The sequence below is a fragment of the Felis catus genome, chromosome C1, assembly GCF_018350175.1.
Source record: "Felis catus isolate Fca126 chromosome C1, F.catus_Fca126_mat1.0, whole genome shotgun sequence".
Lineage (NCBI taxonomy): Eukaryota > Metazoa > Chordata > Mammalia > Carnivora > Felidae > Felis > Felis catus.
The window spans coordinates 72,448,097-72,462,512 of record NC_058375.1 but is presented as its reverse complement, the minus strand read 5'-3'; the positions used below and the strand labels follow the sequence as shown (position 1 = coordinate 72,462,512).

Sequence of the window (14,416 nt, the reverse complement as noted above, 5' to 3'; positions counted from 1 at the left end):
AAGGAAGGGGAAATACAAGGAAATCAATGATCTATATATTATTCTGCCACAAATATTTTATAAAAGCCATCTAGTGAATTGTCAGTCAAAACTAGGGTTTACAAACTACTACAGTGCTCCAGTGTTTACTGTTTAATGTATGCATATAGAAATGAAATGAAAATTTGCACAGTCTTTAAAAAATTATTTCGAATTGGTTACTCATGTGAATACTAGGTTTTAGTGCTTAAAATCAGCACTATCAAATAGAGTATATAAGATGAATCACACATGTGAGCCACAATATAAAAGTAAAAAGAGACAAGTGAGATTAATTTTAGTAATATATTTTAGTTAACCCAAGATATGAGAATATTATCATTTCAACATGGGATCAATATTAAAATTATTAACGAGATATATTATTTTTTGGTACAAAGTGCTTAATATCTAGGGTGTATTTTATATTTACATTACTTTTCAGTTCCCACCAGCCAATTTCAATGTTTAGTAGCTCTCTGTATGTCATTAGTGGCTACAATATTGTTTAGTGCAGCTTAACATTTTACTATTCCACACTGAATTGTAATTACCAATTTTTAAACAGAAATTGATGGTTTAATTTCCTATTTCTATAAATAAGATTACATTCCTGTCAGATTACATGTGGCACCCTGAATTTAATCTTCTACCTTTCATACCAAAAATGGACCTTTCTTATCACTGGTGAAGTATCACCTGTTCTTCAGGGCCCAACTCAAACACAGTTTTATGATCTATTATCTGAAATCATTGCTATTTGAATTATCAAAAGATAACATGGTGCGTATACTATATTTTACTTAACGTTGCCAGCAGGGTATGGGAAGCACACCATAGTTAGAAACACTAATATTTCTGTGGTGAAACATAAGGATGTTCACATTAATTAAAATAAACAAGACTATGAGTAGCCTCACTCAGATCAGATCGAGCTTTGCTACAAAATAAATTCAGGTTAGGTCAAGTTTGCGACCAAACGATTGGTGAAAAGTTTAGAGTTTTCAGAGTGTTAGAGACTATAGACTCTAATTAAGGTTATGAATGAATATACACTCCTTCCCCAGTGAAGCTAGTGCTAGCTTTCCCAGCCCACAGTGTGCAAGCCCCTATGAACCCTCTTACCACTTAATTGTGGCCTGTATTCTGCCTGGCATTGTGAGATCCTTTCCCCTGAAACAAATAGCATTTTCCTGTGGGCAAAGGCTTTATTTTTATTCTTCTTAATATCTTCCACAGCCCTTATCACTCTGCCCCTTACAGGGTACACCTCAACAAATATTTCATTTTAAAACTTATTTGCATGTTTTAAAAGTTATTAAAAGTCATAAATCGAAGCATGTAATTTAAGAAAATAGGTAAATACCATTTGAACAGAAGGAGTGGAAAGATGACATTCCCCAGGTATACTATCACAGAGTTTTGATGAACTAAGTTTTACCTTTTTTTTTTTTTTTACCTTTTGACTAATTACATTAAAAATGAAAATGGAAGCAATGTCATGAGTGATCTTGTTTGAAAAATAATTATTTTTACAGTTTACATTATTTATCAACAGGGAGAAGTAGGAGATCAAGGAAACGTTGGAAAGATTGGTGAAACAGTAAGCTTATTTCATGATCTTTTATTTTTTTTTCGTCATCTGTAAGCATGTTTACGAGTCACATTAACCACCACCTATGGTTTTAAAATTCAGAATATAAAATTCATAGTTCCTACAAATTTAAACTCACTTGTGATATGACAGACAAAATCTACTATACAAGAGAAATGAGGGGAAATGCAGTTACTGTTATTTTTGTCCAATATACTTATAATCTCAGAAGCATTCTTATTTCTAATTGATCTTTAATTTTAGTTCTGATCATTTCAATCTAAATTTGACCTTAACATTTTTCATTATTAAAAAGCTACAGCTTCTCAAACCATAAAATAGTTAATAAAGTTACTAAATTTAAAAATATTTTTCTTTAGATTTGAAAGATTAAATTAAGAGGTAATATACTGGAAAACGTATTATAATCTCTTTCCTCAAAATGTTTGACTTGTTTAAATTTACATTTAAATTTTCAGGAGTAGGAGGCTTTGTGTTATATTTGAATCAGTTATGTTAGCAGTAATTTTATTAACTGCACTAGGAAAAGCCAGCTAAAACATTTTCTAACAAGTGAACCTGTATAACATATATAAAATGGTAAATTGATACAAGCAAGTGAGTTTATTTACAAAGTGTGCTGGGTTATCAAAAAGCAAGTGGTACCATTTAATAGGTTAAATGAGCAAATTCTATTCTCTCTAACCTATCTTATGACTTAGATAAAAATAAAATTTTCTTAAAAGTTATTTTGTAATCTTAAGTAACTAAACAATTATATTTTCTGGTCTTGTAGTAAAACAGCAATACATTTCTGATATTCTTATCTTTTGTTGTTCTTTTTTTTAATTTATTTATTTTGAGAGAGAGAGAAGGAGGGAGGGGGAGAGAGAGAGAGAGAGAGATTGAGAGAGAATGAGAGAGAACGTGCAGGGGAGGGGCAGAGAGGGGAGACAGAGAATCCCAGGCAGGCTCCTGGCTGTCAGTACAGAACCTTACATGCGGCTCTAAGTTGTGAATGGTGAGATCATGACCTGAGCTGAAACCAAGACTCAGACGACCAACTGAGCCACCCAGGCACCCTCCTTGTTATTTTTAGTCATTATTCTTAATAAAAAATAAGAAGGCTCCATTTAATCTTAAAAGATCATTGCCATACCAATTAATCCTGAATCACTAGAAGGAGAATTTCTTGTTTTTGTTTTTACTGAGAAGGAAAATTTCAATGGAGTATTTATTTATATCAATTAGATCATTCAAGACTTCTCCTCAAATACAATTGTAACTCATATTTTTCTAAGGCCACTCAAAGAAATTAAATTCTGCCACTTCAGAGTGATAAATTGCTTAAGAAATATATAAAAACTAGAATTAATAGCCAAAGTTAAAATACCAATGAAGAGCATCTTTTCTTAATATAATATCTTATATTAAACTTCTAAGCGTAATTTACCTGGTAATGTTGGACTAGTTCCACACAGCATAAGAACCCATTGCTAGTGTTACCCAAAGAGGAAATGGAGTGCTTTGGCAGAGAGTGGATTTCTGTTATTGGAGAGAAATTAACATTTATTGATCATTTTCTATATCCCAGGCATAATATTAGGTGATTTTTTTTTAATTTTTTTTTCAACGTTTATTTATTTTTTGGGACAGAGAGAGACAGAGCATGAACGGGGGAGGGGCAGAGAGAGAGGGAGACACAGAATCGGAAACAGGCTCCAGGCTCCGAGCCATCAGCCCAGAGCCTGACGCGGGGCTCGAACTCACAGACCGCGAGATCATGACCTGGCTGAAGTCGGACGCTTAACCGACTGCGCCACCCAGGCGCCCCTAGGTGATTTTTAATACTGTGGTATTTCATTCAGTTCTCAAACAATTTGACAAGACACATTTTGTTATTCTGGTTTTTGAAATGAGGAAACTGAAGCACGGTAAGAAACCTGTTCAGAGTTACATAGCTAATAAATTGCTGACCTGAGATTAAAACCTAGAGCTCTAAACTCAAAACCTACATCTCAAAATCCAAAGTGTATTGAGGTAGAGTTGACAAAGTTATAAGATATTTAAAGTGTACTTGATGATTTGATATACATATACTTTGTGAAAGGATCCCCCCACCATCAAGTCATTTAACATAGCTAGGGATGTTTCATGTTGGTTTAACAGCCACTTGGTCTACAAGTTGTCTAAAGGTTTTAAGTGTCAAATATATTGTCAAACAAAAGGGCCTTTTCATATTTGAGGCTCCATCTTTCTCATTCAAGATAGGAGATGAAGACTTAAAAAAGAAGTTTAGTGGCTCTATTGAGTTAAAAATATGTAATGCCTAAAGAATATTTTATTTTTGCCTCTTGGTAATCCCCAGCTTTTATCTTCCTAATTTCAAAATATTAGAAATACAGTTCATCTAATCCAGAGTTCTGTTAAAACAGAACTCACTAGAGTTATGGGAAGATATGATCGCACTTCCTGACATCAGTCTTGTAATTTTGAGACATCTGAGGTTAGTGGTAATTGAATAACTAGTTTTTACTTTTCCCAATCTTTCTGTACAGTCTTTTAATTGTCTTTAATTGGACATCCTCCAGTTTTGTTTCTTTCTTGATCTATACACATCAGAACGCAGTTTATGATAGCATGCCAACAGCAGCAGCCCCATCAATATCTCAGGTCTGTGTTCTTCTTACATTCATATAGTGTAGGCAAATAATTAATTGCTGTGAATGTGCCCTAAATATATCTGGAATTCCAAAAGATACCCTTTCGTCCTCTTCACTCTAGCATTCTATTTTTTATGAATAAATCTGGAATTATCCCACCTTAATTGCCAGTCTTCTCTGCCTTTAATTTTCTAGACTGAAAATATTTAAAGAGGTATAGAAGAGAATGGGTCAAGAGACCAGAATTAGGATCAGTGAATAGACGTTATAAGGGAACAGCTTTTTTTGTAGACAAAATATTTTAATAGAATTTCTAACACTTAGACTCTCCCATGGAGTGATTCAACACCTCATTCTTAGAATGTTTGGATGACTTTCTTCAATCATGTATTCAGCAGCTTTTTATATTTATATTCATTCACATTTATTGGACCTATGATCCTTGCCTTCATGAAACTTAAAGTCTGTTGGAGTTTGACGATATTAAATAAATAACAACTATATAAAGAAATACATAATGACAAACTGTGATACATTCTATAGAGGAAAAGTTTAAGAGACTATGACACAGGTGCCAAATTTAGACCAGAAAAATGACAGAAGACTGTTTTGAGGAAATGACATATGACTTGTGACCATAAAGCATGGTATGATCTAGCTAGGGAAGGGTAGAGACAAAGAACTTTACTGGAATATGCAATATAGCATACTTTTCACCTTTGGACTTACCTTGCTTTAGAGAAATACCTTAATTTCTCTAAATATTATTTTCTCAACAGTAAAAGGATGAAAAAACCACCTCATGGAGTTTCTTGTGAGGATTAAATATGATAATGCACTTAAAGCACTTCTCACAGAGCCAATCGCATAGTAAAAACTTGATAAATGTTAGCTGTAATGGTGGTGGTGGTGGTTATTGTTATATGGGATGGTCCTATGTGGGAAAGCATTTAGCTTTATAGGGACTGAAAGGAAGCCAATGTGGACAGACCTTGGTGAGCCAAGGAAAAAGCAAAGTTAAGGGCTATTAGTAAAGGAGGCAGGAGCCAAATCATTCAGGACCATGTTTATTACTTTGGACTTGATCCTGAAGTAGATGGAAAATCATTGAAGTATTCTAAGTAAGCCAATGATATGATTTAATTTGTGTTTTACAATCACTCTGGTTGCAATGGATTGGGAAGTTGGAACATGGTTATGAGGAGCAGAGAAGAAGAGGATAACCAGTTACAATGCTATTGTAGCAGCCGAAATGAGAAAGAAAGATGACTTGGGCCGGCATGATGGCAGTGGATATCAGAGAAGTGAATGCACTTGAGATATATTTGATGTGATCATTTGGACATAGGCTGCAAAAAAAGGGAAGGATTCTAGTCAGTCCCCAGCATATCATAGGCGTCTGATAACTAAACTATTTATGATTCATCAGGAATATTCTGGGAGCATAAGGAATTGGTACATTTGATGTCTAAGAATAGTTCCAATTCTAAGAATCTGGGACTCTTTTTTCTAAGAACTTAAATGCTTCTAGTCTTCCTCTTACCTGCCAATTTGGCTTCTTTCCTCTGGCTCTCCTCCAGTTTCATTATGTCTTTCTGTCACTGGAGCATACAGAACAGGGCTAAGAATTTTAGAGGCACCAGCTCCACAGCCTTCTTCATGAAGGGGATAATAACTTCTATTTCCTTTATCGCTGAGCTACTCAAAACCATGTAGGCTTTTTCCTGTAGCAGGAAATTGTCAGTGGAAAATGGTTAGCACTAACCCCCAGGATTCTCTTCTGGTTCATTATTTTGAATATAAAAAAAATTTTTTTTAACATTTATTCATCTTTGAGAGACAGAGAGAGACAGAGCATGAGCGGGGAAGGGGCAGAGAGAGGGAGACACAGAATCCGAAGCAGGCATCAGGCTCTGAGCTGTCAGCACAGGGCACGACGTGGGGCTGAAACTCACAAACTGCAAGATCATGATCTGACCCGAAGTCAGATGCTCTACCAACTGAGCCACCCAGGTGCCTCTGTTATTTTGAATATAAAATTTGGATTTTTTTTTTCATGAAGTGACTACATAAAGTTTCAGTTGCTACTTTTCTGTCCACTTGAAGGAATTATTAGGATCGCCCTATAGTCTACCCATATTGATTTATCTCTTAAAATATAACTAAACTACTTGACTTGACATCATTTATTCCTTAATTTATCAACTTAGCAAGATTTCATAAGCAATCTACTGTGTCCTCTCTGGTTTTCTGCTTGCCCTCTGGTATGCTAGTGTATAGTAAATGACTGATGAGGAGAAAGGAAGAGGAAGAGGCCATGGATAATCCTCGAAATCAGGTATTCCACTTCTCATTACAAAACTGTTAGAATCATAGAGCTTCTGATGGCTGATTCTAAATTGGATTATAACCGATTCCTTCAAGAACAATAGAGGTGGAGTCAGAAGCAAAAATGAAAGGAAAGAATTGTATTTATTTAAAAATTTTTTTAATTTTTTTCTATTTGTAATGATTTTATTTTATTTATTTATTTTTATTTTTTTTCAATGTATGAAATTTATTGTCAAATTGGTTTCCATACAACACCCAGTGCTCATCCCAAAAGGTGCCCTCCTCAATACCCATCACCCACCCTCCCCTCCCTCCCACCCCCCATCAACCCTCAGTTCTCAGTTTTTAAGAGTCTCTTATGCTTTGGCTCTCTTCCACTCTAACCTCTTTTTTTTTTCCTTCCCCTCCCCCATAGGTTTCTGTTAAGTTTCTCAGGATCCACATAAGAGTGAAAACATATGGTATCTGTCTTTCTCTGTATGGCTTATTTCACTTAGCATCACACTCTCCAGTTCCATCCACGTTGCTACAAAGGGCCATATTTCATTCTTTCTCATTGCCACGTAGTACTCCATTGTGTATATAAACCACAATTTCTTTATCCATTCATCCGTTGATGGACATTTAAGCTCTTTCCATAATTTGGCTATTGTTGAGAGTGCTGCTGTAAACATTGGGGTACAAGTGCCCCTATGCATCAGTACTCCTGTTTTAATTTTTTTTTAACATTTATTTATTTTTGAGACAGAGAGAGACAGAGCATGAACGGGGAGGGGCAGAGAGAGAGGGAGACACAGAATCCAAAGCAGCCTCCAGGCTCTGAGCTGTCAGCCCCCGACGCGGGGCTCGAACTGAGGAGCTGTGAGATTGTGACCTGAGCCAAAGTCGGTCGCTCAACTGACTGAGCCACCCAGGAGCCCCAAGAATTGTATTTATTGAAGGACTATTATATCATTTAATCTCGAAGCAACCCTAGTAAGATAAATCTTATTGACACTCTGTAAGTGAGGAAATTGAAATTTATTGAAGTTATATGTGTTCCAATTCATATTAGTTAGTAAGCAGTAAGTCTGGGTTTCATATCTGTATTTTCTACTTCCTGTTCCAAGCATTTTTATCTGCACCAAGCAACCATCAGTTATCCTGTCTTTAACTTTTATTTATTTTTATCAATTGGCCTATTATCTTATTCTCTCTTTTTTATTTTGTGTTTTATTTAAAAAATTTTTTTAATGTTTATTTTTGAGAAAGAGAGAGTGACAGAGTGTGAGCGGGAGAAGGTCAGAGAGGGAGGGACACACAGAATCTGAAGCGGGTTCCAGGCTCTGAGCTGTTTCCATAGAGCCCAATGTGGGGCTCGAACCCACAAACAGCGAGATCAGAACTGAACTGAAGTTGGAAGCTTAACTGACTGAGCTACCCAAGGGCCCCGTGTTTATTTTATTTTATTTTATTTTATTTTATTTTATTTTATTTTATTATTTTATTTTATTATTTTATTTTTCTAAGAGAGAGAGTGCGCAAACAGGGGAGGGGCAAAGGGAGAGAGAGAATCTTAAGCAGCTCCATGCCCAGTGCAGAGCCCAACGTGGGGCTTGATCTCATGACCCTGAGATCACGACCTGAGCCATAATCAATGGTTGAGCCCTTAACTGACTGAGCTACCCAGGGTGCCCCATCTTATTCTGTCTTTTATTTATTTTTTATTTTAATTCCAGTGTAGTTAACATACAGTGGTATATTAGTTTCGGGTGTACAATATAGTGATTCAGCATTTCCATATATTACTCAATACTTACCAAGATAAGTGTACTCCTAATCCCTTCTGCTCATTTCACCCATTCCCCCCCTTCGGTAACCATCTGATTTTCTGTATAGTTAAGAGTCTGTTTCTTGGTTTGTCTCTTTTTTTTTCCCCCTTTAGTCATTTGTTTTGTTTCTTCCGTTCCACATATGAGTGAAATCATATAGTATTTGTCTTTCTCTGACTGGCTTATTTCACTTGGCGTTACACTCTCTAACTCCATCCATGTTGTTGCAAATGACAAGATGTCATTCTTTTTATGGCTTTATAATATTCCATTATGTGTGTATATATATATATATATATACATACATATGTATATATATATATATATATATCACCTCTTCTTTATCCATTCATCTATTGGTGGACATATGGGTGGCTTCCATAATTTGGTTATCATAGAGAATGCTGCAATAAACATATGATGCATATATCCTCTCAAATTAGTGTTTGTTTTTGTAGTTTTTGGATAAATAGTAGTGTGATTACTGGGTCATAGGGTAGTTCTATTTTTAATTTTTTTTTTTTTGAGGAACTTCCACATTATCTTACACAGTGGCTGTACCAGTTGCAATCTCACCAACAGTACACAAGGGTTCTTTTTCTCTACATTCTCGCCAACACTTGTTTCTTGTGTTTTTGATTTTAGCCACCTCCCATGTGTGAGGTGATGTCTCATTGTAGTTTTCATTTGCATTTCCCTCATGATGAGTGATGCTGAGCATCTTTTCATGTCTCTTGACCATCAGTATGTATTCTTTGGAGAAATGTCTGTTCATGTCTTCTGCCCATTTTTTAATTGGATTATTTGTTTTTTTGGTGTTGAGTTGTGTAAGTTCTTTTTATGTTTTTGGACCCTTTATCAGATATGTCACTTGCAAATCTTCTCTCATTCAGTACCTTGTCATTTAGATTTGTTGGTTGTTTCTTTGCTGTGTAGAGGTTTTTTATTTTGATGTAGTCCTAATAGTTTATTTTTGCTTTTGTTGCCCTTGCCTCGGAGACATATCTAGAAAAAAGTTGCTACAGCCAATATCAGAAATTGTTGCCTATATTCTCCTCTAGGATTTTTATGACTTCAGGTCTCACATTTAGGTCTTTAATCCATTTTGAGTTTATTTTGTATATGGTATAAGAAAGTGGTCCAGTTTTATTCTTTTGCAAGTAGCTGTCCTGTTTTCCAAACACCATTTGTTGAAGAGACTCTCTTTTTCATATTGCATATTCTTGCCTCCTTTGTCAAAGATTAATTGACCATATAATTGTGGGTTCATTTCTGGGTTTTCTATTCTGTTCTATTGATCTGTGTGTCTGTTTTGTGCTAGTATCATACTATTTTGATTACTACTGCTTTGTAATATAACTTGAAATCCAAAAGTGTGATACCTCCAGTTTTGTTTTTCTTTCTCAGGATTGCTTGGGTTCTTTGGGGTCTTTTGTGGATCCATACAAATTTTCAATTGTTTGTTTTTGTTGTGTGAAAATGCTGTTGGTATTTTGAGAGTGGGTGCATTAAATCTGTAGATTGCTGTTGGTAGTATAGACATTTTAACAATGTTTATTCTTCCAATCCATGAGCATGGAATGTCTTTCCATTTGTGTTGTCTTTAGTTTCTTTCATCACTGTTTTATACTTTTTAGAGTACAGATCTTTCACCTCTTTGGTTAAGTTTATTCCTAGTTATTTTATTATTTTGGGAGTAATTGTTAACGGAATTGTTTTCTTAATTTTTCCTTCTGCTGCTTCCTTATTAGTGTGTAGAAATGCAATGGATTTCTGTACATTGATTTTGTATCCTGCAGCCTCACTGAATTCATTTATTAGTTCTAGCAGTTTTTCTGTGAAGCCTTTCAAGTTTTCTATATATGTAGTTTAATGTCATCTACAAATAGTGTAAGTTTTACTCATTCCTTACCAATTTGGATGCATTTTATTTCTTTTTGTTGTTTGATTGCTGTGGCCAGGACTTCCAATTCTATGTTGAATAAAAATGATGAGATTGGACATCTTGTTCCTGATTTTAGGAAAAACACTCTGTTTTTCTTCACTGTGATGTTCGCTGTGTGTTTTTCATATAAGGCTTTTATTATGTTGAGGTATGTTCCCTCTAAACCTACTCTTTTGAAGCTTTATATCATGAATGGATGTACTTTGTCAACTGCTTTTTCTGCAGCTATTAAAATGATAATATGCTTCTTTTTTGTTTTGTTGATGTGATGTATCACATTGATTGATATGTAATTATTGAACCACCCTTGCAGCCTAGGAATAAATCCCACCTGATTGTGGTAAATGATTTTTTAAATGTGTTGTTGGGTTTGGTTTGCTAATATTTTTTTGAAGACCTTTGCATCTATGTTTATCAGAGATACTGACCTGTATTCTCTTTTTTTTCTAATGTCTTTTTGATATCAGGGTAATGCTGGCCTCATAGAATGAATTTGAAGTTTTTCTGCCTCTTATATTTTTTGGAAAAGTTTGAGAATAGGTATGAACGCTTCTTTAAATGTTTGATAGAATTTGCCTGTGAAGCCATCTGGTCCTGGACTTTTGTTTGTTGGGAGTTGTTTTGATTACCAGTTCAATTTCATTGCTCGTAATTAATTGTTCTCTTCAAATTTACTATTTCTTCCTGCTTCAGTTTTGGTAGGTTATATGTTTCTATGAATTTACCCATTTCTTCTAGGTTGTCCAATTTGTTGACATGTAATTCTTTATAATATTCTTTTACAATTTTCTATATTTCTCTGGTGTTGATTGCTATTTCTCCTGTTTCATTTCTAATTTTGTTTGACTCCTCTTTCTTTCTTTCTTTTTCTCCTTTTTTTTTTTTTGAATCTGGCTAGAGGTTTATCAATTTCGTTCATCTTTTAAAAGAACCTATTCCCGGTTTCATTGATATGTCCTATTTTTTGTTTTTTGGGTTTTTTTTTTAGATTTTATATCTTTTATTTTTCCTCTAAACTTTATTATTTCATTCCTTCTATGGTTTTGCATTTTGTTTGTTCTCCTTTGTCTAGTTCCTTTAGGTGTAAGGGTAGGTTGTTTATTTGAGGTGTTTCTTGCTCCTTGAAGTAGGCTTAATTGCTATAAACTTCCTTCTTAGAACTGCTTTTTGGGGTATTCCAAAGATTTTGAACCACTGTGTTTTCATTTTCATTTCTCTCCATGTAAATTTTTATTTTGTCTTTGGTGTTTTGGTTGGCTCATTCATTTGAGCATCTTGTTTAACCTTCATGCTCTTTCCAGATTTTTTCTTATGGTTGCTTCCTAGTTTCATAGTGTTGGGGTCAGAAACGATGCATAGTATGACTTAAGTCTTTTTGAATTTGTTGACTTGTTTTATGTGATCTATTCTGGAGAATATGTGATCTATTCTGGAAAATGTCTTCTGTGTGATCTTGAAATGAATGTGTATTCTGTTGTTTTAGGATAGAATGTTCTGAATACATCTGTTAAATCCATCTGGTCTAGTGTATAGTTATCTACCCCACCCTTTGGGGCAGTAGTCACTTTGAAATGGTGCTGGCCCCTGAGGGAGCTCTTGGCACACTGCCAGGCTTACAGCACTACTTCGGGGACATGCTGCCTCTGCTGGGACTGTGCTCGTGTGAGGCACACAGTTTTAGCACAGTACACGCCAGTCTGCTTGCAAAATGAGACCTGCTATGGCTGCTGGGACTGGGGCTGGCCTGGGTGTATCCACTAAGTGTACTGCTTAAGAGACTCTGTGTCAGCAAGGTTTGCACTGGTCTTTAGGGGAGGGGAACTGCTGTGGGGGTACTTGGGCAGGTGTGAAAGGGGCAGATCTGCTGAAGCCCAGTGGAGCAGGGCTTAGTGTAAGCAAGTTAGGTGGTGTATTCGGCTTTGCGCTGGGTTCTCACAGGTGGTTGTGTATTTATGCTGAGGGGCAAGGGAGGGAAATGGTGCCTGCCAGCTCATTTGTTCCTGGAGGGGTCTTCCTGTGATCCCTGTCCCTCCTGGACACTCACCCACCCATCTGTGCCAGGTGTTTTTCCAACTGCTGCTTCTAGGTATATCTGTGGGGGTGTTTGTCATGTTGTCTCTTTAAGTATGGGGACTCCACTTCCTCCTGACCTCTGGGCTCTCTCAGAGCTGAGTCCACTGAAATTTTAAGATTCCAGGTTTTAAATCCTGCTGGTTGTAAGAACTCATGGAAATTTGGCCCTTTTCACGTTCCTTATATTTTAAAGTTTATTCATTTATTTTTAGAGAGAGAGAGAGAGAGACAGTGCAAAAGCAAGTGGGGCAGGGGCAGAGTGCATGATGGAGAGAGAATCCTCCACGCTGTCAGCACAGAGCCCGAGGCTACTCAATCAATCAATCAATCAGTCTTGACCTGAGCCGATGGAAAGCTGGATGCTTAATCAACTGAGCTACACAGGCACCAGGCCCCTTTCACTTCCAAAGCCAAATGTTATGGGAATTCATCTTCCCCATGAGGGCTTCCTGGTGTGATAGTCTGTTTCTCCCACTTCTCTGTGTCTTCAGCTCCCTCCCCCACTCTGTTAACTGCTGGTTTGTTTGTTCCCCACTGAATCTCTGTCCCTCCTACTCTCTTCACTGTGGCCTCTTCTCTACCTTTAGTTGTGAAGTCTGATCTGCCAGTCTTTGGGTCAGTTTCTGGGTTATTTACACTGATGCGAGTGTTCTCTAATTGTATCCATGGGAGGAGGTGAGCTTAGCCTCTGCCATCTTCCCAATCTACTTTAGTTGTCCTGTCTTTAAATGGAAACTGCCTTTAAATGGAAACTTAGATTTGGAAATGAGCAAAACATAATTTTACTTTGTAATCTCTTAGGTCACGCTGGCAATTAAATTTTAAAATATTGTCAAATGTTATTAATTTCTGAGAAGTATTGAAATATAATTCAATGTATATATACAATGGAATCAGGAAAGATTTTGAAAGGTCTGAAAGAAAATATTTTAGAATTGCTTATCACAAAACCTCATTTATGACAGTGGTTAGTTTTGTTGCTCTCTGGTAGCATTACCATGAAATTATTATCAAACTTGATACAAATTGATTTTATTTAGGGAGTTGCTTTTCTCTTTTCATTAAAAGGAGGATGCTAGCTTTAGATGGACTTACCTAAATCATAAAAAAGTAACTCATAGTTTCTTGAGGAAAAGTCCCAGGAGCAGACAGCACCATTTAGCCAAACAATAAGAACAAAGTAAGACTGTATCAAATTGCCTTTATAAGGCCTCTGGAGTCACAGGGCCTTTATCTTAAAAAGGTCATCCCTCCCCTCCTGTTTCCAAGCTCACATACCTGTAAGACAGCTACAAAGCTCTTGTATGTCTCCTATATGGCAGGGAGAGGTAATTTTTTTCAGAATAGAAAGTGATACAAAATTTATATCCATCATACATACAATCATGAGAAGAATGTTTACGTGAATATAATAAAATAGCTACTATTTATTGAAAATCTGTGATATGTCAGATACTTTGTGTATGTTATATCCTCACAAAGTATATTTAATCCTCACAAAGGATTTTTGTGTATATTTAATCCTCACAAAGACTCTGGGAAATAAAAGTTACTTCTATTTTATACAGAAGAAAACATGTTTCAGAGAATCAAGTAATTTAGCACCCTGTTTCCTTTTAACCATGAGATGAAGATTTCCAATTGTGTTTCTAATGAATACATATTGTCTTGTTATTGTATAAAGTTAGAGATTATGGCACCCCAAATACCACATTATGGTTTGAGGAAGCGTCTCAAAAACATAGATGTGCCCAAATTATTATGTTTTAGGATCATGTATTTGACATTTATCATCTTTGAAATGTGTAAGTAGCATACTTATTCAATTTAAGAAGCCAAGGTAAATTGATTTCACTATAGTATTAAGCTCATGGAGGTGTAGAAAATTAGAAAGAAGTATATATCAGTGAAATCAGAAGGGAATGCACACAGTGTGTGGACGTATCAGTGGATATGAACAGAGAAAACATTCGGCATTACA

The 14,416-nt window shown here is 35.8% G+C and overlaps 1 protein-coding gene across 7 annotated transcripts in view; it reads left to right on the top strand.

Annotated features, from left to right (window-relative positions):
• Positions 1 to 14,416, top strand: part of COL24A1 (collagen type XXIV alpha 1 chain) — a 412,001-nt gene that overhangs the window by 186,689 nt on the left and 210,896 nt on the right. For all 7 annotated transcript variants that reach the window (XM_019837359.3, XM_045036125.1, XM_019837358.3 and 4 more), the window contains one exon: positions 1,577 to 1,621. In XM_019837359.3, coding sequence (XP_019692918.2) covers positions 1,577 to 1,621 — 45 coding nt within the window. The remainder of the gene's footprint in view (positions 1 to 1,576; positions 1,622 to 14,416) is intronic.